The 26,064-nt window shown below is 41.2% G+C and overlaps 1 protein-coding gene across 2 annotated transcripts in view; it reads left to right on the forward strand.

Annotated features, from left to right (window-relative positions):
* rpn2 (ribophorin II) overlaps window positions 1-15,428 on the forward strand; it is a 73,522-nt gene extending 58,094 nt beyond the window's left edge. Inside the window, exon 17 of one of the 2 annotated variants that reach the window (XM_072242137.1) lies at window positions 4,536-4,621. In XM_072242137.1, the coding sequence (XP_072098238.1) occupies window positions 4,536-4,587 (52 nt within the window). In that variant the 3' untranslated portion in view covers window positions 4,588-4,621. Of the gene's footprint in view, window positions 1-4,535; window positions 4,622-15,139 lie in introns of those variants that run through there. The other variant, XM_072242147.1, reaches the window with a different exon arrangement.
* Window positions 15,429-26,064: the final 10,636 nt, after the last annotated feature.

The raw sequence follows: 26,064 nt of genomic DNA on the forward strand, positions 1-26,064 counted from the left end.
GCTGATTGTAAGTGCTTTGTTGTCACAGAAACAGTAGCTTTTCTACCCATTGAGTCTGCATCAACTCCTAAAAATTAACACTAATCATACACGTAAATTTATTGCTTACTTACCACACTTTAAAAGGACTAGATGGGACAGAGTTTGTCAAATGTGTTTTGGAAAGTTTTCTTAAACAGTACATCAGAGTCCCAACAAGAGAGGGTGCAATACTTGATCTCCTATTAGGGAATGAGACAGAGCAGGTAACAGAAGATTATGTAGGGAAACACTTTGCATCTAGTCATCATAAAGCCATTAGTTTCAAAGTAATTATGGAAAAGGATAGGTCTGGTCCACGGGTTGAGATTCTAAATTGGTGAAAGGCCAACTTCGATGGTATCAGAAAGGATCTGCCAAATGTAGATTGAGAGAGGCCGATTTCTGGAAAGGGTGTACTTGGTAGGTGGAAGGCCTTTGAACAAGAAATTTTGAGAGTACAAAGTATATGCCCATCTGAATAAAAGGTAAAGATAACAGGTTGAGGGAACCTTAGTTTTCAAAAGGTATTGAGGCCCTGGTTAAGAAAAAAAAGATGTATAGCAGGTATATGCAGGTCAGAGTAAATGAGTAACATATATAGTGTGAGAAATGCATGAGAACGCACAAGAAAGAAATCAAGATGGCTAAAAGAAGGCATGAGATTGCCCTTGCAGACAAAGTTAAGGAGAATACTAAAGTATTCTATAGATATGTTAAGAGCAAAAGGGCCAAAATATGTCTTCTGTACAATCATAATGGGAATCTATGTGTACAGTCAAATGAGAGGAGGGACATCTTAGTAAGGCATTTGACAAGGTTCCACACAGTAGGCTTATTCAGAAAGTCAGAAGGCATAGGATCCAGGGAAGTTTGGCCAAGTGGATTCAGAATTGGCTTGCCTGCAGAAAGCAGAGGGTTGTGGTGGAGGGAGTACATTCAGATTGGAGGGTTGTGACTAGTGACTGGTGTCCCACAAGGATCAGTTCTGGGACCTCTACTTTTTGTGATTTTTATTGACGGCCTGGATGTGGGGGTAGAAGGGTGGATTGGCAAGTTTGCAGATGACACAAAGGTTGGTGGTGTTGTGGACAGTGTAGAGGATTGCCAAAGATTGCAGAGAGACATTGATAGGATGCAGAATTGGGCTGAGAAGTGACAGATTGTGTTCAACCTGGAGAAGCGTGAGGTGGTACACTTTGGAAGGACAAACTCCAAGGCAGGGTACAAAGTAAATGGCAGATACTTGGTAGTGTGAAGGAGCAGAGGGATCTGAGGGTACATGTCCAAGGTCCCTGAAAGTTGCCTCACAGGTAGATAGGGTAGTTAAGAAAGCTTATGGGGTGTTAGCTTCCATAAGTCGAGGGATAGAGTTAAGAGTCGCGAGGTAATGATGCAGCTCTATAGTGAGGCCACACTTGGAGTACTGTGTCCAGTTCTGGTCGCCTCACTATAGGAAGGATGTGGAAGCATTGAAAAGGGTACAGAGGAGATTTACCAGGATGCTGCCTGGTTTAGAAAGTATGCATTATGATCAGAGATTAAGGGAGCTTGGGCTTTACTCTTTGGAGAGAAGGAGGATGAGAGGAGACATGATAGAGGTACACAAGATATTAAGAGGAGCAGATAGAATGGACAGCCAGCACCTCTTCCCCAGGGCACCACTGTTCAGTACAAGAGGACATGGCTTTAAGGTAAGGGGTGGGAAGTTCAAGGGGGATATTAGAGGAAAGTTTTTTACTCAGAGAGTGGCTGGTGCATGGAATGCACTGTCTGAGTCAGTGGTGGAGGCAGATACACTAGTGAAATTTAAGAGACTACTAGACAGGTATATGGAGGAATTTAGGGTGGGGGCTTATATGGGAGGCAGGGTTTAAGGGTCGGCACAACATTGTGGGCCGAAGGGCCTGTACTGTGCTGTACTATTCTATGTTCTAGGTTCTATGATCTTACACTCACCCTCATCGCTGGAAGGCAGAAGTTCTGCAGAATGCAATTTCACTGCTACTGGTTCATCATTCCCTCACTTAACCTTGATTCAGAAATCTTGATTCACTGACCTACAAGGTAGAGATGTGTCTCTACCAAAGGAGGTGTAAGGCACTTCTTCCCTCTGCTACCTTACAGGTCATCCTTGAGCAAGGTGTAACACCTGCTTAGCCCAACCTCTCCCCAATCAGGGTCCCATGAAGCCATGGGAGCATGTGCTGGGTGGTATGAGCAATTGGTGGATATCACAAGTCCAGGTTATGTGGCCATTGGGTCCATGTAGACAATCTCTGAAGAGTATTGATAATGGCTGGAGTCACCCATCTTGTAAAGACACTGCCCAGAAGAAAGCAATGGTAAACAACTTCTGTAGAAAAGTTTGCCAAGAACAATCATGGTCAAGACCATGATCACCCACAACATATGACACGGCACATGATGATGATAAGGTCTGGAATTGGAGCAGTCTGGCCCTTAGTGACAGCAGATCTCCAACAGCATAATGAGGTGAAGTTGAGTCAGAATAATTCTGCACAAATCCACCTGTGGAGAATTTAAGCAGGCAAAGGCCTAAACAGGCTTTGCCATCTAAATGTTTCAATGTCTAACATACAGAAACATTTTTAAAAACTATTAAAGTATAACCTTGTAGGCAACTCTTATATTTTAAAATTTGCTGTCAATTTCCCCCTCTTCAAAACAGCCTGACAATCCCCAAACTGTCTGCAAACAAGACTGTTCAGTCTGAATGCTGAGGAATTGCAACATGTTCCTGCTTCACTGGCAAAGTGAACCAGGACTGAGAACTGGTTGAGCTCTACCAGTGATTAAGTTCAGGACTTCAATCTTTATGTGGCAGTTTTGAAACTCATCACTGCTCACTGAAAAGCACATATCTAAAACATGATGTAGAGTCATAAAAGAGTACGGCACAGAAACAGGCCCTTAGGCCCATCAAGTCCATGATGACCTATTAATCTACCTAGTCCTATTGACCTGCACCCGGACCATAGACCTCCAAATCCCTCCCATCCATGTACCTATCCAAATGTATCTTTAATATATTTCCCCTTCCAGTTATGCTTACTGGTCTTCCAATTATAGGGTTTACTACTTGTGGTAAACAGATACTCTGATCATTCTGTCAAAGCCCCTATTAATTTCAAACACATTTAAAATATTACTTAAGGATAATAGTCACACCTTTTATGGTTGATTCACAGGACAGAAGTCTCTTGTTACCAATATCAATCTGGTAAATCTCAGTTCTTTCTACAGTATCTTAATCCTCCTCATAAAATTAATGCTGTCAATCATGAGTGATTTGTGAAGACTTGGTATATCTTATAACTTTATTTTTTTTTTTGCAATGTTTGCTGGTGTAACTTTGTCTTCTGCATTTATCCTGCACTTCATTTTTCTTCAGAACCAAGCAGTGTAACTGAAGTAAATGTTTGTTTATGCTGCAGGGTGCTTTACAGATGACTGATTATTTCATGTTGATGAATTCCTGTTGGATATGTAATTTTAGTAATGCATTTGAAGATGGTGCATTTAGAAATAGACTACCTGTGTACTCGCTGAGGACCTTTTGAGCCATGGGAGAAAATCTATTTTAAAGTGTGTGGTCTTTCAAAGTAGGGCAGAAATATTTATCACATTAGACTGCTTTAGGTCCCAAAAAATTCCAATAAGCTTCAATGGTTAGTTTATTCAATAAAAGAATGTTGTTGTAGAATACTGTATTAGAAAAGAAATCATCGCCTAATAATAGAGTCAGTGCTCTAGTTATTTGTTGCAATTTACTGCAGTGTCACTGAATTGGGGGGGGGGGGGGAAGAAGTGAGGTTTTTTTTTGCTCTAGTTTTAAATGCTATCCTACTGGAAGTAGGTATATATGAAGAGAGCAAAATGAGGCTTGCTGTGAACCATACCTTCTCCCCAAAATAGTAGAATGTCTTACAACAACCACTCTTTAAAAGTTCCTTGGGTGAGATAGCTGGAAAGCCAAGGGAACTGTAGACTGATGAGCATCTTGAGCATCAATAGTCAACATTTTGGAGAAATATGAAGTCCAAACTACAACTGTATTCGAAGATCATTAATGACTTCAGACTGAGTCAATACCTTCAAAAGAAAACATTTGGGTCTGGAATTCACATTTTGCTTTTAAATATGATTTAATAAAATATTTGTAACATTTGAATTTAATTAAAGCAGTACCTTTAGATTTTTTTCATGTATTGTAAGTAATGTGCGGGAGGGTGGGGGAAGCTGAGAAAGTCTTCACAGCAGAAAATACATTGGGAATTTTATGTTAAGGGCTAACAGGAGCCGAAAGCAAATTTCCAACTATCTAGTTCATGCAAATTTCAGTGGTTTGTCTCTTTCTATGTAGAGTTACAAACTCTCAATATATCATCAATGCCACATCAGTGAGGAGTTTAGTTCTGAGCTTTAACATCGTATTCCTCTGCTCTAAAGATCTTTTGCCTTTTCTAAATCTATATTCCTCTCTCCTTTGCCAGGATTGCAGCAGAACAAAGCAGTAGATTGGCAAAATATAGGACTCTTCGGTAGAAGGGTTCCTAATCAACTTAACCCAAGTAAGGGTTTTAAATGCATCAGCTGTGTATGTAGAAAATTAAATTTTCTGATGAGCATGTGACTTGCTGAGTGTTTTTCATTTCTGCTATGCATGGCAAAAGATGTGTATTTGAAATGGTAAAGTTGTATTACTTTTTCATTGTCAAATTGAAAGTTGTGGCTGTTGGGTGCATCCAGACTTTCATTTAATGTGATCTGGATCAAATGTACATTTTCTGCCATTTAACTCTTATTTTGATATTCAATACTTATTAAAAATAGAATTTATTTTATTGATCTGGACTCTTAATATCAACCAACAACTTAACAAGACTATTTCAACATGTGCTCAGTGGCCACTTTATTAGGTACATCTGATTGTTAATGCAGATATCTAATCAGCCAATCATGTGGCAACAACTCAATGCATAAAAGCATGCAGACATGGTCAAATGGTTCAGTTGTTGCTCAGACCAAACATCAGAATGGGGAGAAATGTGATCTTAGTGACTTTGACTGTGGAATGCTTGTTGGTGCCAGACAGGATGGTTTGAGTACTTCAGAGACTGCTGATCACCTGGGATTTTCACGGACAACAATCTCTAGAGTTTACAGAGAATGGTGCAAAAAAACAAAAAAGCATCCAGTGAGCGGCAGTTCTGTGGGCAAAAATGCCTTGTGAATGAGAAAGATCTGAGGAGAATGGCCAGACTGGTTCAAGTTGACAGGAAGGCAGCAGTAACTGAAATAACCACACAATACAACGGTGGGGTGTAGAAGAGCATCACTAAATGCACAACGTGTCGAACCATGAAGTGGATAGGCAGCAGAAGACCACATTGACTTCCACTCCGGTACCTAATAAAGTGGCCACTGGGTGTATATTTCAACATAATGCTTCCCAATTGTATAATCATATTTAAATATCTCAGGGTCCTTCGTCACAAAAGATGAATGTATATTGTTGAAAATTAGAAGCTTTGAACACATAAGAGTCCATTGTACTCCTGCTAGCTCAAGAGCTTTACCATTCCCTGCACTTTCTGCAGAGTTTGAAAAAGTTGTTTTCTTAAAAGTTAGTGTCCAAGGTGCATGTGGACTGATGAATTAAATAAGAGAGAGAGAGTAAACCAGAGCCAGATTGAAGTATATAATGTTGTGTGGCATGTGACATTATATATTTATTTCAATCAACATTATATATAGAAAATGCACGCTGTAAAATGTACAAATTTGATCAAGAACTGGAAAGCAAGGAAGATAACTGACCAACGATTTTAATTCCTATCCTCCTACCCATTCCGATATATCGGTTCGTGGCCTCTTCTTTTGCCACAATGAGGCCAATCACAGGGTGGAATAGCTACACATATACCATCCAGGTATCCTCCAACCTGATGGCATGAAAATAAATTTCTCTTTCTGAAATTCTGCCCCCCCCCCTTCTTCCCCACTCTGGCCTCTTACCTCTTCTCATCACCTGCCTGTCGCCTTCCCCAGTTGCCCTTCCTTCTTCTCCAGCCCTTTACCTTTCCCATCCACCTGATTTCGCCTATCACCGTCCAGTTATCCTGATTCCCTTCACCCCACCTTTTTATTCTGATGACTTCCTTTCTTTCCAGTCTTGAAGAAAGGTCTCAGTCCGCAACATTAACTGTATTTACATTGCCTAACCTGCTCAGTTTGTCCACCATTTTGTATGTGATGCTACAAGGATTGGTGTTTCACAATGGTGATTATGAAGATGGGTGATGATTACAGATAACGAATAGAAACTGTAGGTGCTGAAATCTGAAATGAAAACTGGTTGAGTTCGCCAGCATTTCAATCATGTAGCATCTGTGGAAAGAGAAACCAGTTGATAGCTCGAGTCATTGACACTTAGAACTGGTGGGGGAGTGTAAGGTTCAGTTTTCAAAGTAGAGCTTTATGGTGTACGGATTTGGGGTTTGTCGAGTGAGGTATAAGACAAAAGATTATATGCAGATGGTTAATACAGCACCATCTGTATTAACAGTCGTGACAAGGAGCACAACTACTAAGCATCACCAAAACATCTTAAAGAAACAAGGTGAGAAAGGGACATAATGATAACCGGAAACAATGAAAGCAGTTTAGCTGAATTTAATATGCATCCCAGAGGTTGCAAGTGCCTATCAAGTACCTTGATAGCAAAGTAGATCATAGAGTAGATCTGTTTGAATGACTATTCTACCCTTAATCCAGATTTCATTGAATGGGCATGTCTCTTGAGAGTTGATTTAAAAATTGTGTGTTGTGTTGCATGCTACATTTATAGTTAAATGTTTTTGATTATTTGATGGTGTTTTCTGTACTTTCTCTTATTACAATGGGACATTATTATACAGGAAAAGTGGTTATTATAATCATTTTGGCATTCGGGTCGAATTGGTTGAATAAATAATTTCATGTTTCATTTTTCTACCTTATCTGTATTCCATTTCTAGTGCAAAAATATTGCAAAGATGGGTTCTGCATCTTTTTTTTAAAAAAAGGTGACTTCCTTAAATAGGAAACTTAAAGCAAAGATTTCATTCTACAAATCAAAATGACTTAAACGCTCAATATTTAGTCTTTCGTTTTCTTTGAAGCTGTATCAAGTTGCATTTTGTCTAATTTGAGTGTAATTCCACTAATTTGAAACAAAATGGCTTATATGTACTACCTTGTACCTGTGATCCCATTAAAAGGTTTTAAGTCTCTGTAAGTGTTTAGTTATCCTGCTTGGAGTACTGTGCTCAGTTCTGGTCACCTCACTACAAGAAGGATGTGGAAACTATAGAAAGGATGTAGAGGAGATTTACAGGGATGTTGCCTGGATTGGGTGAGAATAGGTTGAGTGAACTTGGCCTTTTCTCCTTGGAGTGGCAGAGGATGAGAGGTGACCTGATAGAGGTGTATAAGATGATGAGAGGCATTGATCGTGTGGATAGTCAGAGGCTTTTTCCCAGGGCTGAAATGGCTAACATGAGAGGGCACAGTTTTAAGGAGCTTTTAAGTAGGTATAGAGGAGATGTCAGATGTCAAGTTTTTTATGCAGAGTGGTGAGTGCGTGGAATGGGCTGCCAGCGAAGGTGGTGGAGGCAGATACGGTAGTGTCTTTTAAGAGACTCCTGGTTAGGTACATGGAGCTTAGAGAAATAGAAGGCTATGAGTAACCCTAGGTATTTTCTAAAGTAAGTACATGTTCGGCACAGCATTGTGGACCGAAGGGCCTGTATTGTGCTGTAGTTTTTCTGTTTCTATGTTAACTAATCTTGGCTTCAGTTTTTAAATAAAAATACCAGTTCAATTTAAATTCAAGTTGTACTAACATAAGTGAAATATTTACTGGCATGCTTCTCTTCAACCTACATATTTTCATTTTTCTCAAATCTTAATCTTAAATCTCAAACTCATCCAGCTCCTGGTCATGGCCACAGCCTGCCTCCAGGTCGAGACCTCGCATGTCACCACACTATCCCTTGCAACTTCCCTCTCTCTGAGTTGGAATACTGTGTCCCCAGCAGCACCCTTGCCTTCATGCGCCTCAACAAGTTCTGCGCCCACCATGACATTGAGCTCTTCTTTCATTGCCTCCATCTCTGGGCCTACTTCATTGGAAAGGATTCCTCACCCCCAGTAGATGATATTTTCTCCTATCTTAAGCCCTCTTCCTCCTCTTGGACACTTCACTCTGGCCCTCTGCCTTCTCTGGATCTTTTTATCTTTAACTGGCAATGAGACATCAGCTGTCTGGATTTCACTACTCCACTCACCTTATTCCAACCTCACCCCACCTCTGAACACATTGCTCTCAACTTTCCGCACTAATCTCAACCTCACCATCAGATCTGCGGACAAGTGTGATGCTGTTGTAGTTTTGGTGTACTGACCTCTACCTTGCTGAGGCTGGGCGCCAGCTCTCAGGCACCTCTTACTTACCCCCGAACCACAACCTTGCTGCAAAGCAGCAGGCCACTTTCTTCTGCACCATCACTGACCGCATTACCTTGGAGATCTCCACCCTCTAGCCCCCTGCCTTGTTCCCCAGTCCCACAATGCTTGTTTCTATTTCCTACCCAAGAAACCTGAACCTAAGTGCCCTGGTAGGCCTATTGTTTCTGCCTGCTCTTACCCCACTGAACTTGTCCTCTTATCTCAACTCCATTTTGTCCTCCTTGGTTCAATCTCTTCACACCTAAATTTTGACACTTTGCATGCTGTCCACCATTTCAAAAACTTTCAGTTCCCTGGCCCTAACCACTTCATTTTCACCATTGATGTCCAATCCCTGTACACTTTTATCCCTCATCAGGAAAGCCTCAAGGCTGTGGTTGTGGGTTCGGAAAGTGCCATTTAAGGAGTCTCGGTGAAATGCTGCAGTGGTACAAACTGCTACTGTATGTTGGTGGTAGATGGAGTGGATGGGGGTGTATTTGTTTTTTAAAAAGAATGTACTGTTACATTTATTTGCAAAAGCATCTGATGGTTGAGGACAAATGGACCCAACTTCATAGCTTTGTGGATCTCAATATTCTACTCCACCTGCAACTTTGGCCAACAAGGCATGACACAGCTTGCAGGTACTGAACTGAGTAGGGGCAACCAATGTGGAACTGCTTCATACTGAATCCTGGCTTTCATATTCCTCACCAAAATTTCTCTCAAGGTCCACCCATCATCCGTGCTAGTGAAGAGTTTCAGAAGACACTACGAATGGGGGAGAGTTGAAAGGCCAAGATTAGGCCTTATTTTGGCTTGTAATGGTATTGGTTTATTACAGTCACATGTTCTAAGATACAGTGAAAAGCTTGTCTTGCATTCTGTTTATAAAAACAAGAATAAACACATTGCATTGAGCTAAAATAAGGTAAAGCAGTACCAATGCAGATTAAGTGTAAAAGCAACTGAAAATGTGCAGTGCAGGTAAATGAGAAAGTGCAAGATCATAATGAAGTCAATTCTGAGGCCAAGAGTCCATTTGTCATACAAGATTCAGAAGTGGCACTGTTGATCAGAGATAGTGTCTCGGCTGCAGAAAAGGAGGAAGTCATGGAGGACGCAAACACGAAGAGATCTGCAGATGCTGGAATTTCAAACAACACACATAACAGTTGCTGGTGAACGCAGCAGGTCAGGATGCTGCCTGGCCTGCTGCGTTCACCAGCAACTTTTATAAGTCATGGAGGAATTGTCTACTGAGTCTCTGTGGGTGGAAGTTAGGCACAGGAAGGAGTCAGTAACTCTGGGTGTTTTTTTATCGACCTCCCAATAGTATTAGGGACATCGAGGAGCGGATAGGGAGACAGATTCTGGAAAGGTATAATAATAACAGGGTTATCGTGGTGGGAGATTTTAATTTCCCAAATATTGATTGGCATCTTCCTAGAGCAAGGGATTTAGATGGGGTGGAGTTTGTTAGGTGTGTTCAGGAGTGTTTCCTGACACAATATAAGCCTACAAGAGGAGAGGCTGTACTTGATCTGCTGTTAGGAGATAAACCTGGTCAGGTGTCAGGTCTCTCGTGGGAGAGCATTTTGGAGATGGTGATCATAATTCCATCTCCTTTACCATAGTATTGTAGAGGGATAGGAACACACAAGTTAGGAAAGCGTTTAATTGGGGTGAAAGGAAATATGAGGCTATCGGGCAGGAACTTGGAAGTATAAATTGGGAACAGATGTTCTCAAGGAAATGTACGGCAGAAATGTGGCAAATGTTCAGGAGATATTTGCGTGACGGTCTGCATAGGTACATTCCAATGAGACGGAAAAGATGGTAGGGTACAGGAACAGTGGTGTACAAAGGCTGTTGAAAATTGAGTCAAGAAGAAAAGAAAAGCTTACGTAAGCTTCAAAAAACTAGGTAATGATAGAGATCTAAAAAATCATAAAGCCAGAAGGAAGAAACTTAAAGAAATTAGGATAGCCAGAAGGGGCCATGAGAAGGCCTTAAGGAAGCAGGATTAAGGAAAATCCCAAGGTACTTTACAAGTATGTGAAGAGCAGGAGGATAAGAAGTGAGAGAATAGGACCAATCATCTCTGACAGTGGAAAAGTGTGTATGGAACCGGAGCAGATAGCGGAGGTACTTAATGAATACTTTGTTTCGGTATTCACTATGGAAAAGGACCTTGGCGATTGTAGGGATGACTTACAGCGGACTGAAAAGCTTGAGCATATAGATATTAAGAAAGAGGATGTGCTGGAGTTTTTGGAAAGCATCAAGTTGGATAAGTCACCGGGACCAGACAAGATATACCCCAGGCTACTGTGGGAGGAGAGGGAGGAGATTGCTGATCCTCTGGCAATGATCTTTGCATCATCAATGGGGATGGGAGAGATTCCGGAGGATTGGAGGGTTACAGATGTTTTTCCCTTATTCAAGAAAGGGAGTAGAGATAGCCCAGGAAATTATAGACCAGTGAGTCTTACTTCAGTTGATGAAGAAGATCCTGAGAGGCAGGATTTATGAACATTTGGAGATGCATAATATTATTAGGAATAGTCAGCGTCGCTTTGTCAAAGGCAGGTCGTGCCTTACGACCCTGATTGAATTTTTTGAGGATGTGACTGAACACATTGTTGAAGGTAGAGCAGTAGATGTAGTGTATATGGATTTCGGCAAGACATTTGATAAGGATACCCTATATGAGGCTTATTGAGAAAGTAAGGAGGCATGGGATCCATGGGGATATTGCTTTGTGGATCCAGAACTGGCTTGCCCACAGAAGGCAAAGAGTGGTTGTAGACAGGTCATATTCTGCATGGAGGCCAGTGACCAGTGGTGTTCCTCAGGGATATGTTCTACGTGATTTTTATAAATGACCTGGATGAGGAAGTGGAGGGATGGGTTAGTAAATTTGCTGATGACACAAAGTTGGGGGCGTTGTGGATAGTGTGGAGGGCTGTCAGAGGTTGCAGCGGGACATCGATAGGATGCAAAACTGGGCTGAGTAGCAGATGGAGTTCAACCCAGATAAGTGTGAGGCGGTTCATTTGGTAGGTCAAATATGATAGCAGAATATAGTATTAATGTTAAGACTCCTGGCAGTGTGAAGGATCAGAGGGATCTTAGGGTTTGAGTCCATAGGACACTCAAAGCTGCTGCGCAGGTTGACTCTGTGGTTAAGAAGGCATACAGTGCATTGGCCTTCATCAATCGTGGGATTGAGTTTAGGAGCGGAGAGGTAATGTTACAGATTTATAGGACCCTGGTCAGACCCCATTTGTAGTACTGTGCTCAGTTCTGTTCACCTCAATACAGGAAGGATATGGAAACTATAGAAAGGGTGTAGGGGAGATTTACAAGGATGTTACCTGGATTGGGGAGCATGCACCATGAGAATAGGTTGAGTGAACTTGGCCTTTTCCCCTTGGAGTGACGGAGGATGAGGGGGGACCTGATAGAGGTGTATAAGATAATGAGAGGCATTGATCGTGTGGATAGTCAAAGGCTTTTTCTCAGGACTGAAATGCTAACACGAAAGGGCACAGTTTTAAGATGCCTGGAAGAAGATACAGAGGAGATGTCAGGGGCAAGTTTTTTTTTTACGCAGAGGGTGGTGAGTGTATGGAATGGACTGCAGGTGACGGTGGTGGAGGCAGATACAATAGGGTCTTTTAGGAGACTCCTGGATAGGTACATGGAGCTTAGAAAAATAGAGGGAAATGGATTACCCTTGGTAATTTCTAAAATAAGTACATGTTCACGGCATCAGGACCTGTATTGTGCTGTAGGTTTTCTATGTTTCTAATCAAGAGTCTGATAATAGTGGGATGGCAGATGTTCTAGAGCCTGCCTACTAATATGTGCTTTCAGGCTTTTGCATGTTCTGCCTGATGGGAAGGAGGAGAAGAGAGAATGAATGTCAGGAGTGAGTGGAGTCTTTGATTATGCTGTCTACTTTGCTGGCACTCACTGATATGTAAATTATTAGTGAAGGTCTGCATGACCTTATTAGATTGCTGCATATGGTATTTCATGCAGGTACGGTACTTGTATATTCTAGGTGAATCTATCAGTGTTGGGGCGTGTTGTATTGTGCAGCTCCTCCTCTGTTGCCTTAAATGCAGATTAACAGAATAGGGATGTTTCCTGCTTCCTCGGCAGCTCTACATTGCTCTCATTGGCTGCCTTTTCTCATGTGATTTGTAAGTCAGCAAGTACAGTCAGTAAGTCAGTGAGTACAGGAGATGGGATGTTTTGTTGAAGTTGTTTAAGATGTTGGTGAGGCTTTATTTGGAGTATTGTGTACAGTTTTGGTTACTTACCTACCAGAAAGATCTAAATCAGGTTGAAAGAGTACGGAGAAAACTTACAAGGCTGCTGCTGGGACTGGAGGACCTGAGTTGTAAGGAAAGATTGAATAGTTTAGGTCCTTATTCTTTGGAGGGTGGAAGATTGAGGGGAGATTTGATCGAGGTATACAAAATTATGAGGGGTATAGATAGGGTAAATACAAACAGGCTTTTTACACTGAGGTTGGGTAGGACTACAATTGGATGTCGTGGGTTAAGGGTGAAAGGTGAAAAGTTTGAGTGGAGTCTTCACTCAGAGAGTCGTGAAAGTGTGGAACAAGCTGCCAGTGAAGTGGTGCATGCAAGCTCATTTTCAGCGTCTTAAGAGAAGTTTAGATGGATGACAGGGGTATGGAGAGCTATGGTCGCTGATCAGGTCGATGGGAGTAGGCAGCTTAAATAGTTGCGGCACGGACTAGATGGACTGAAGGACCTGTTTCTGTGCTGTATTTTTCTGTGACTTTGTGACTCTTAAGTTGAAACTCAACCATCCTTAAAACTCAACAGATCAGGTAGCATCTGTGGAAAGAAGAAAACGTCAATGTTTCAGGTCTGAAGTGAGAGTGAGTTGGATCTTGATCTGTGACTGGACCTTCTAGGGAGTTTCTGTATTCTACTGCACCACCTTAGGACACATGAAAGCCTGTGTGCAAGGCAAGCTGTCATTAGATGTGTTGCTCAGTCTAGTGATCAAAGAGATTCTGTTTTTCTCCAGAGCTACTCTCCATATCTTTGCTGCCCTATCATAGTAACCAAGGATGCTGACGTGTTGAAAGGATGGGTGGAGAGTATTTGTTTAAGATGACCTGACATTGCATAGAATGAGGCTGAATGCTGGTTGTGTCTGGACAGAGAGGGATGTGAAGAATTGCCTAGAAAGCAACTGAATAGTTGTCCTTGCAGTGCACATTGGTGTAAAGAATGATCTGCTGTGAGCTTGAGAAGTAAGACCAAGCATTGACAAGAACCTGCGCATCATTTACATCCTAATAGAAATAGCAAGTGGATTGGCAGAGAACAGTTTGCCTCAAGTCACCACACTCTGGCACTGTCTTGCTTCATGGAGAATGTCTATGAGCATCCTTTTCCTCCTCTGCATGTATCTTGGAAACACTTCTGTTATTGAATCCCATGCAACCTTGATGCTGCCCTGTTTTTTGGGCAGGTGGTTTCATCCTTTGGTGGTGAGCGTTATTCTTTTGCATGCACTTGCAACATCTGATGTCAAATCCAGGGAAATGTCACTGAGAGACAATGTTTGACAATCTTCCTTTCAAATTAACTTCCAAGCCCCTTTTTTTAAAAAAATCTTCAGAACTCTGGATTGAAATTAAAGCTTGCCCTACTCATCGTGCACCAAGGAAACTGGTTGAAACGTCTGAAAAAGCATCAATACAATAGTTGTGTTGCGAAATTACTGACAAATGCAGTACCTTTACTTGCAGGTATGCCGGATTTGACCAGACACTTTACCTCACTCCCACCGCTTGCTTTCCTTATGTTCTCAACTTCAAATTCAGCTCACCTTCACGTTCTGCAGTAATCATACTGTAAAGTTGCTTCTCTCGCTGAATGAGCAATTTAGTTGAAATCTTTTTTTAAAGGGAGGGCAGACTAGAAGAGTTTGTCAAGAACTATCATGGTCATGAAAAGATCAAGATCATCCACATCATGTGACATGACATAACAAATGAGTGTTTAAAGGTGTGCACTATAAAGTAATTCCTCTCAAAGACTTGTGAAGACAATCACTTTTGGACTACTGGCATATTGAAAGAACTTCAAGACTTATAAAAAAAAAAGTTATGGTTTCTGGCTTGTTAACTATGAAACAATCAGGATATTTCAGTGCTTCATTGGAAGTGGCTGTCTAATTGTTTGTATTAGTTTGTGCCATGCCTAAATTCCTAAAATTGTGTTAATTATTAAAAATCTATGTTTTAATGAGGAAGTTCTGTTCAAAGGAGGGATGTTTTGCAAGGTGTGATGTACACCATGCATAGTTGATGTATGATGTCATGCAATAAACAATCATTCAGATCAGAAGAAGGTAGTTGAGGGTTGGAATCAGGTGCCTGGAGTTGAAAAAATAAGAGGAGGTCTCAAAATAATTTGTTACCTTTTAACAGGACAGGAATAGTAGTTCAGTCACTGATGAGAAAAATAATCTTGTGCAACTGACAATTGTATGTTAAGATCCACCAAGTTAATTTGCTAAATAAATTTGATTTTTTTCCTTTTAGATCGGGGAAACAATAGCAGCCCTTGAGGAAAATCTGAAGATGAAAGCTATTTCTAAAGCCCCAAGATGTGCCACCAGATTTTTTTAAATATTTGATTGTAATTTCCTTTCTTGAAGTGGTGAAGGTGGTTTTTATTTTAAGTGCACTGACTTTTTGGTCCATGTGAGACACCTGAGATTTGCAAGTAATTGACTGCACTTCAGAGTGTTGGCTTTCCTATTGGCCGTCTCTGGTGCATGTTTTGTAATATTAATTTGTTTTCTGCAATAAATCGTAGCAGAAAATGAAATTTTCTCGTATTCTTTATTGATCTCTTCAGTAATGTTAAAGTTTCTCAGCTATGTCATGCTGAAATCCTGCATGATTAAATGACTGCTAACCTGAATTTGTTAATTCTTGGACCAAGCCTATCACTAGAACGGCCACTGTTTATTGCTGCATCACAAGTTGCCTTTGAAGGTTGGGATATATGCAAGTCACTTTTATAAAACAAAATGCACATGTCCTTTCAATCTGCCTGGTTAAAGTTTGTTAAAGGACGGTTTTGATGCCCTGCAGCAAGTGGGATGACCTGAATGTACAGTACTGTTCAAAACTCTTGGCATCTGTATAGAAAAATTCTATAAAGCGAAGATGTTTTCAAAAATAATGAAATGCAAAGTTTCAAAATAGTAAAAAAGACTATGGAAAGCAATAAACTACAGAAAACTAAATCAAATCTATTTTTGGTGTGACCATCCTTTGATTTAAAACTGCTTCAATTTTCTTAGGTACACTGTCATGCAGTTTTATAAGATAATTGGCCACAGTTTTTCTGCAGACTTTGGCTGTCTCGCTTGCTTCTGTCTCTCCAGGTGATCCCAGACAGCCTCGCTGATGTTGAGATGAGGGCTCTGTGGAGGCCTTAACATCAGAAACTGTGTTTTTAAAAAAAAGTAGACTAAGACCCCAACCTTCAAAGCCTAAGACTTTTTCACAGTACTGTACATTAAAATACCATCTGCTTAAAAGTTGCTGTTTTATGTAATTGCATTACCAGCACATGTTGACTGGTAACTTTTCCCTTCTACAAAATGCATTGCAGTTTTCACTTGGGCTCCTTGACACCCTTCAGTTCTAGCTCCAAGAAGGACAAAGTTAACTAGTGCATAGGGACACCACCACCAGCAGGTTTCCCTCCAAATCAGCATGGTGATCATACACTCAATAAGCACTTTATTAGGTACACCTGTACACCTGCCTGTTGATGCAAATATCTCATTAGCCAGTCCTGTAGCAGGAACTCAGTGCATAAAAGCATGCAGACATGGTCAAGTGGTTCAGTTGTTCAGACCTAACATCAGTTGACCTCAATACAGCTTGTCGTCTGCTAAGTGAACACTGGGGGGCAGCACTGCCTCCAGCTTGGATACCACGTCCAGTGGAGCACACTGACACCTCTCTCCTGGACAGATGTAAACGGATGTCAGCACAGCTTGAGGCGTATGCCTCACTACGACTAAGGCCACGCAGGTCCTGCACCATCAGCTGATAAATCAGTGGATTGGACTTAGGGCATTCCATATTAATAATGTAACTGGGTCTTGCAATCACAAGAAAAGTGAGTAAGATGATCACCTCCTATTATGGCTGCACATCTTTGCGGAGCAACCCCTCTGACGCAGGCGGTATCACAATCCGCACCAAGTCCAGCTCCTTCAGTTTCTCTGCCAATGAGTAACTCACTGTTGGGATGGGCATGGAGTACTTTAAGTTCTTAATGTCCAGCAGGCTCTTGTGATTGTAAAAAACTATATATTTGGTTGGCCCTGTAGGAGCTGTTCCAATCAAGCGTGCTGCCATCTTGCAGTCTCTGGAGTTTGCAGAAAATGGTGCAAAAAAACAAAACTAAAATCCAGTAAGTGACAATTCTGTGAACGAAAACACCTTTTTAATGAGAGAGGTCCGTGGACATTAGACCGAATGGTTCAAGCTAACAGAAAGGCAACGGTAACTCAAATAGCCATGCATTACAACAGTAGTGTGAAGGAGAGCATCTCTGAACACACAACACTTTGAACCTTGAAGTAGATGAGCCACACCAGGTTCCTAATAAAGTGGCCACTGAGTGTAAGTGGTGAACAGACTTACCATTTGTTTCCACTTGACAGTAGTTAATATTAGAAACAGAAAAACCTACAGCACAATACAGGCCCTTCAGCCCACAAAGTTGTGCCAAACATGTCCTTACCTTAGAAATTACCTAGGGTTACCCGTAGCCCTCTATTCTTCTAAGCTCCATGTACCTTCCCTTTCATTCCTGGAATCATTCTTGTGAATCCAATCTGAACCCTCTCCAATGTCAGTATATCCTTTCTAAAATAAGGAACCCAAAACCGCATACAAAACTCCATGTGTGGTCTCACGAGTGCCTTATAGAGCCTCAAAATCACATCCCTGCTCTTATATTCTATACCTCTAGAAATGAATGCCAACATTGCATTTGCCGCCTTCACATTTGACTCAACCTGGAGGTTAACCTTTAAGGTATCTTGCACAAGGACTCCCAAGTCCCTTTGCATCTCTGCATTTTGAGTTCTCTCCCCATCTAAATAACACTCTTCCCATTTATTTCTTCCACCAAAGTACATGACCATACACTTTTCACATTGTATTTCATTTGCCACTTCTTTGCCCATTCCCCTAAACTATCTAAGTCTCTCTGCAGGCTCTCTGTTTCCTCAACCCTACCTGCTCCTCCACCTATCTTTGTATCATCTGCAAATTTAGCCACAAATCCATTAATACCGTAGTCCAAATCATTGATATACATCGTAAAAAGCAGCGGTTCCAACACCGACCCCTGTGGAACTTCACTGGTAACCGGCAGCCAGCCAGAATAGGATCCCTTTATTCCCACTCTGTTTTCTGCCAACCAGCCAATGCTTCACCCATGCTAGTAACTCCACTGTAATTCCATGGGGTCTTATCTTGCTAAGCAGCCTCATGTGCAGCACCTTGTTAAAGGCCTTCTGAAAATCCAAATACACCACATCTACTGCATCTCCTTTGTCTACCCTGCTTGTGATTTCCTCAAAGAATTGCAGTAGCTTAGTCAGGCAGGATTTTCCTTTCAGGAAACCATGCTGGCTTTGGCCTACTTGCCATGTGCCTGCAGGTACTCTGTAATTTCATCACTCAACAATCGATTCCAACAACTTCCCAAACATTGATGTCAGGGTAACAGGTCTATAGTTTCCTTTCTGCTGCCTCCCACCCTTCTTAAAAAGCAGAGTAACATTTGCAATTTTCCAATCATCCAGTACAATGCCAGAATCTATTGATTCTTGAAAGTTCATCGTTAATGCCTCGGCAATCTCTCCAGCTACTTCCTTCAGAACCAATACAATACAGTTTAACCATATTTCTGTCTATATTTTCTATTTATGGATTAAATTCATCTGATATTTTCTATTGTCCGCTACTTTACACTTCCACCCACCAAAAGGCACTCATCCATATACAGTTCCCTGTCTCTGCTTTGATTGACAACACAAGCATTTTTTTTGCAACTCATCCCTGGAGATGCTACCTGGCCATTTAACTTCCTCCATCATTTAATGTTTTTATATATTTAAGCAGTCCAAATGAAGTTTTTAAATCTTCTTTTTCCAGCCCTGATGAAGGGTCTCGGCCCAAAACATCAACTGTTTACTCTCTTCCATAGATGCTGCCTGGCCTGCTGAGTTCCCCCAGCATTTTGTATGTGTTGCCTGAAGTTTGTAAATGTTTAGTTATTTAATGGGATCATGGAAAGGTATGGCATAATGTCTTTCAATCCTCTTTGCTGTCCATCATATTTCTGGCATTTCTGTCAATTGCTACCTTTTGAAATGATCTGTTTCCAGTACACTGTATCCAGGTCATTAACATATATCAAAAAGGACAGTGGTCCAAATACCAGCTTCCTGGGGTAACTACTGCATAGTGCAAAGTTCAAATTTATAATCAAAGGTTTATTTATTAACCAAGCATGCAACTTGAAATTCTTCTCCGAGTAGCCATGAAACCAAGAAAGAAAAGAATGGCAGCATGATCATCAATCCCCAGATCCCCCTTCCCCGCACAAAGAAAAACAAAAATGGAACAGGCATCTTAACCCCCAAATCCCTTCTCACACAACAAAAAAAATGAACAAAATGCAACAGGCACATTGGCCTCCAAATCCCTCCTCCCACATTAAAAAATGAACAAAAATGGAACAGGCACATCAGCCCCCAAATCCCCTTCTCCGCACAAAAAAAACATGAAAGATTGGGCGAGAAACACAATATAAAAAACTAAGACTGAAGAAAAGTCTATAGTCGAAGTCCACATACAAAATGCAGAAAAACATAGGGACCATTCTCCAGGCTCAGCGACAGAACTTTCCCGCGTTATAGCAGATTGTTCAAAAGACAGGCAGCCAGTGCTCACCCTCCACACTTGCCTTGATGCTTCAACCTCCCTTGTCGCTTTTATTGGCGAACAATGGAAGCTTTAATCGGTGAAATGGTGTCCAACAATGGCTTGCACCCCCTTCCCGCAGCCTTCTCACCATGAAGTTTGCATACTTTGCCCCTGTCTCCCAGAATCCTCTCAGAGACTGCAGAGCACCAAACAATCTCCAAGCTTCTTCTTTTGCCTCAATGTTTCAATCTCCGTCATCGCTTCTATTGGCGAACAATGGAAGCTTTAATCGGTGAAATGCAGCGTGGAATTGGCCCTTCCAGCCCTTCAAGCCACACGGCCAACGATCCCCGATCTAATCCTAGCGTAGTCATGGGAAAATTTACAATAACCAATTAACCTACCTACTGGGATGTCTTTGGACAGTGGGAGGAAACTGGAGCACCAAAGGAAACCCACGCAGTCATGGGGACAACAAATAAATTTACAGGCAGCGGCGGAATTGAACCTGGTCAATATTCTGTAAAGCATTGTGCTAACCACTTAACCAGGCTACTGCGCTGCCCTAATTCTTTCCTTAAAACGCGTGGTTCATTAAGGCAGCAACACTTTAGCAGACAACAAAGAGAACCCACTCTGCACTGAGAGCAGAGAAAGATTTTCAGTACATCAAACATGTTGTCGATCTTTAGAACTACTTATCTAAGTATACCTTGCAGGATGCTGACCAATTGAGTGCATAGTGAGTGAGGCAAGATTAATACAGAGCATAGAAAAGCAACGAGGGCTTGGTAGAAAATAATTAGAAGCCTTCAGTATCAGTAAATCAAAAGACCAATAGTCTGAATATAGATAGGACTTCAATGTGCAGGCAGAACCCTTGGGACAACGTCATAACACTGGGATCTGCAAATCTAAAATGCTTCTAAGATGTACACATAATATTGACAGAAGTATCTTAAAAAATGTTTTTGATATCAACCTCAGTGGAAACTTCAGATCATTAACTGGTTTAGTTGACTTCCTATTAACAAGAGAAATGAATATTCTGCATTTTTGTCTTTTTATACAAATTCTCTTGATGAGCAGGATCCATGGTCAAAGGATAACATGTTTCCATGTGCTGAATCTGTAGTGGGCTCCTGTGGTTAAGCTAATCCAGTATTAAACACAAGAGATTCTACAGATGCTGGAAGTCCAGAGGAGCAAGCACAAAACGCTAGAGGGACTCAGCAGGACAGGCAGCATGTGAAATTAGGACCTAGATAATTTATATATCTAAAATAATACTTTGCGGTAAGCTTGTCACTTCAGTCCTACCTTTTCCCACATATCTTATGCTTGGCAATTACAAGTATACTTCCTTTTCAAGCTTTAAGTCGACCCCAAATATTCATAACTTTCTGATGCAGCTTATTTAGGTTTGTCGGGGTTGCTGGGGTGGTGTGGCTCGAAAGGCCGGAAGTTCAAAGTTCGAAGTACATTTATTATCAAAGTGCCTACTCAGTGCTGTATCACTAAATAAAATCAATAAATAAATAAATATTCCCTGCCCAAACAAGTCTTTATGTGAAGAATATGTTCCTAGATTTACTTTTAACATTTTAGCTACATTTCAGTTTTCCCTTTAGCGAAGGAAACAATTATTTCTTATCCAGCCTGTTCGTTATTCTAAACCTCTAAATCACCTATTTACATCCTCAACCACACAGGAAATAATTCAGTCAAGCCAGTTTCTAATCAGACCTGCTATTCCTGATATTATAACTGAGTTTTTACAAGGCCCCCATTATCTTTCCAAAACTTAACACTGAGTACAATGCCACAGATGAACTGTGCAACCTTAGCTCACTCTGAATATATAGTAATATTCACTCTTTTATATTCTGTAACTTTGCAATCCTACATGTTGTGTCAAGTGCAAGTCAGAGGCTAGGAATCCTGGGGCAAAAAACTCACATCCTCACTCCATAAAACACGTATAATATCCACAAAGGCTCAAATCAGGGATTCAGATTCAGGATCAATTATTTGTCACATGTACCAAACATCAAAACACACAAAGGTTTTTTTTGTTCCTGTTTACACGATTTGATTTTTTTGTACATGTGGGGGGGGGGGGATTGACTTTTTTTCTTTGAATGGGATCTACAGTTCTTCTTTGTTTTGTGGCTGTCTATGAGGAAGATAAATCTCAGGTGTACTGCATGCATACTTTGCATAGATGTACTTCGAATTGAATCCTTTCAAATGTGTTGTTTGCAATAACGACCAACACAACTGAAGGATATGCTGGAGGCAGCCTGCAAATGCCACCACACATTCAGATGCCAGCGTAGCATGCCCCAGAATGCTCGGTAGAACAACAAGAAACACAACAAAATAGAAAATAACAAGCAACATACATCAACGGAAAAAAAAAACAAGCCTTTTTCCTCAACCTCTAGAAAGACAAGGACAACAAAAGCTTGAGAAATTAAGATTCTGAATAAGTAGGAATTAGAGACTTATCTTCAATTTGTATTTTTATCCATATTCAACATACAGTATGTTTACACAAGGGGCATAAATCACAAATTTCTGCAATCCCTTCAGTTGTCAAAGAGAAAGCTGTGAAAAGGGAGTAATACTTAACATCCCACAGTCAGACAGCCATGTGTGGAACTCCAAGCACAGGGGAATTGGTGTTCAAGTGTCTCAAGATATATTCTTAGAAATTATCACCGAGTCCACTGGCTTTGTGAGGGGTAGGCTCTGTTTCTTGATGAGGTGATGAAGATGATTGATGAGGGTAGAACAGTTCTGTTGTCTATATGATTTTGGTAAAGCATTTGACAAGCCGCTCATGATAGACAGAAGCAGAAGATTAAGATGCATGATATCCAACATCCAAGAACTAATTTCACTCGTTCTCGATGATGGTCATCAGCATGGTGCTGAGGCTATGAAGACTGCACTGGCTGCTGTACACCATGCCCATTAATATGATGAACTGATAATCGAGGCTTTGGGCCTATTCCCGGCTGCTCTGGGATTCAGATCTGAGGACTCCATTTTGGTTTGGAATGCTGTAGTTTGCTTCAATTGTTGCCATGACTTGTATTTTTTTTTCTTTTGTTCATCAAGTGTTGGCTTTGTATTTTTATTTGTATTCTTTTTTTTAATTGGGCTCTTTCCGGTTTCTTGCTTTGTGGCTTCCTTTGAGCAAGCCAATCTCAAGGCTGTATACATTCTTTGATAATAAATGTACTTGAATCTCATGATATCTCGTGATATCCTTGGTAGGCCGGATTCAAAATGGGCTTGCTCGTAGAAGGTAAGGCATTTGGCAAGGCCCTTCATGGTAGGCAGGACTAGAAGATTAAGATGCATGATATCCTGTGGGAACGTGGCCAAGTACTTAAGGCATTGGACTAGCTACCTGAAGGTCGTGAGTTCAAGCCCCAGCCAAGGGAATATGTTGTGTCCTTGAGCAAGGCACTTAATCACACATTGCTCTGCGATGACACTGGTGCCAAGCTGTATGGGTCCTAATGCCCTTCCCTTGGATAACATTGGTGTCGTGGAGAGGGGAGACTTGCAGTATGGGCAACTGCTGGTCTTCCATACAACCCTGCCCAGGCCTGCGCCCTGGAGAGTGAAGACTTTCCAGGCGCAGATCCATGGTCTCGCAAGAGTAACGGATGCCTTTATTTATTGGTAGACCAGATCAAAAATTGGCCTGCTCAGAGAAGACTGAGGGTAGTGGTGAAGGGTTGTTACTCTGACTGGGGGTCTGTGACTAGTGGTGTTTTTGCATGGATCAGTGCTGGGGCCACTGTTGTCTGTGATATATGAAAATAACTTGGATAAAAAATGTCAGTGGGCTGATTAGTGTGTTTGCAGGTGATGTAAAAATTGGTGGAGTTGTGGATGGTGAAGCAGGTTGTCAAAATATACAGAATGATAGAGATCAGTTGCAAATATGGGTGGAGAAATGACAGATGGAGCTTAAAATGGGCAAGTGTGAGGTGTTGCAGTTTGAGAGGTAAAATGTAAGGAAACGTACCCAGTAAATAGTAGGACCCTTAAGAGCACTGATGTAAAGTAGGATCTTGGGGTCCAAGCCCTTGAAAGAGTTAAGAGAAGTAGATAGAGTCCAAATGAAATGTATAGGATGCATGCATTCATTGGGTATAAGAATCAGGAAGTAATGATGCAGCTGTATAGACCTCTGGTTAGCCTGAGATCTCAAATACTGTGTACAGTTCTGGTCAGCCCTTTATAGGAAGGATGTGGAGGCTTTGGAAGAAGAGGCTCACCAGATTGCTGCCTAGATTAGAGGGCAAGCTATAAAGAGAGGTTCCACTATTAAGGATTATTTTATCTGGAGTATCAGAAGTTGAAGGGAGACCTGATAGAAATTTATTTTAAAATGGCAGGTATCGAAAAGGTAGATAGAGTGTCTTTCCCAGGGTGTAGTCATTTGTGATGTGCTGTGTCATATGATCTGGCGAGTTTGGTCTTTCCATGACCTTCATTGTCCTTGGCAAATTTTTCCACAGAAGTGGTTTGCCATTGCCTTCTGGACAGTGTCTTTACAGGACGGGTGACCCCAGCCATTATCAATACCCTTCAGAGATCATCTGCCTGGCGTCAGGGGTTGCATAACCAGGACTGGTGACATGCACCAGCTGCTCATACGACCATCCACCACCTGCACCCATGGCTTCTCACGACCCTGATCAAATGGGCTAGCAGGTGCTACACCTTGCCCAAAGCTGATCTGCAGACTAGCAGAGGGAAGGAGCGCCTTACACATCCTTTGATAGAGACAATTCTCCACCCTGCCACCCTTCTCCATGGGTAGAAATGTCAAACATGAGATAACAGAGTTTCAAGGAGAATTGGGTGGGGGGGGGGGGGAGTGTGGTTTAAGGGAGATGAGTGAGGTCGGTTTTTTCCATAGAAGGTGGAAGATGCCCAAAATCTGCTGTCAGGGTGCTGGCGGATGCAGACACAATAGTGACATTAACATCTATTTCCTTATTTATTTGTTTGTTTGTTTGTCTGTTTGGCAATACAGCACAGAAGTGGTCCTTCCAGCCCCAGCCAACAACCTATCACAGGACAATGATAAATCAACCTACTAACCGACATGTCTTTGGACTGTGGGAGGAAGCAGTTTGTGAAAGTCTGTAAGTCTTGAATTATAAATGTAATTTTTAGAACTGAACTCCAAAAATGCTCAATAGACCTTAGGAACTTCATCAAACTTTAAAAAAAATTATCACTGCTGTTGGCAGCCGCACCTGGGTGAGGAGAATAATGATATTGCATTTTCTAGGGCAGGATTGGGGAGCTTGTTTAAAGCTATAGAGAATTGCTTGGTATGTATACAAAAATGTTACTTTCTCTTACAGAGAGTTCATTAATTTTAAATTGTCTTTGGGATATGGAGATTATTTTCATGTAGACAGCTGTTAGAACATGGAATGCTCTGCCTTAAGGATTAATTGAGGTGCAAATTATTCCATGCTTCAGGGAAAAAAAATGGATGAGCATTTGAAGCAGAGCATTAAACAGCTCTGAGAAACAAAAAAAAAACAGCTCTGCAGTGGATTAACAAATTATTCTAATAGAAAGCCAGCACAGAAACAATCAGTCAAATGTTTTTCTCTGAATTGTCAACACCTGTAGTTCTAATTGTTAATTTTATATTCAAGAAATTAAGGTTTTAGCATTAGGATATGAAACTCTGACTTTCAGCACCCAGTGCCAGCATATAAAGTTCAAAGATCACATGTACAACGTTTGGCAAAATATTATATCCGTTCATTTTGGGTCATTCCCAGGAGTGTACTGTTTTTCCCCATTTTTTTGCACGATTGACTCCTTGAATGAGATATCCAGCTGAGGGTTACATTGTGGTCCCACGTTCCCTGGGAACTGAAACTGAGATGGGCAATATTCATTTTATTAACAGCCATCATACATTGAAATTCAAATTTTCATCATAGCAGTCTGATGTAAATTTGGATTTTCATCCCCATGTGAAAGGAGGTTAGTGCTCTCTGCTCACTTGCACCATTCAACTTCTGCAAAGATATACAAAAAAGGATGGAACAGTAAAAGGCCAGTTAATAAACAGGTTGTTACAAACCCTAGCCCAGTTCTAACAGATGGGGGGGAGGGGGGTTGGTCAAGAAAAAAATCGCAGGGGTAACTTTATTCATCTTCCCACCAACATTTTGCATTCAGAGATGTCAGTTAATCTAAAACTCTGTGGTCCACAGGGAGATATTTCAAATATTATTTTGTTTTATGATTGCATGGTTTGAATGCACATCCATTTGTTTTCACTCAAATTCAAAGATCATTTAATGCTATCTCCTAACTTTCAAACTTCCTATTAAATCTCCCATGCCTGTGTTCACTTAGTTCCTTATCCCTACTTTTGACAAAGTAGGTATTTATCAAGTAGACCTTCTTAGAACCTTTCCTGCTACTGGATAGAA

Source organism: Mobula birostris, chromosome 2, assembly GCF_030028105.1.
Source record: "Mobula birostris isolate sMobBir1 chromosome 2, sMobBir1.hap1, whole genome shotgun sequence".
NCBI lineage: Eukaryota > Metazoa > Chordata > Chondrichthyes > Myliobatiformes > Myliobatidae > Mobula > Mobula birostris.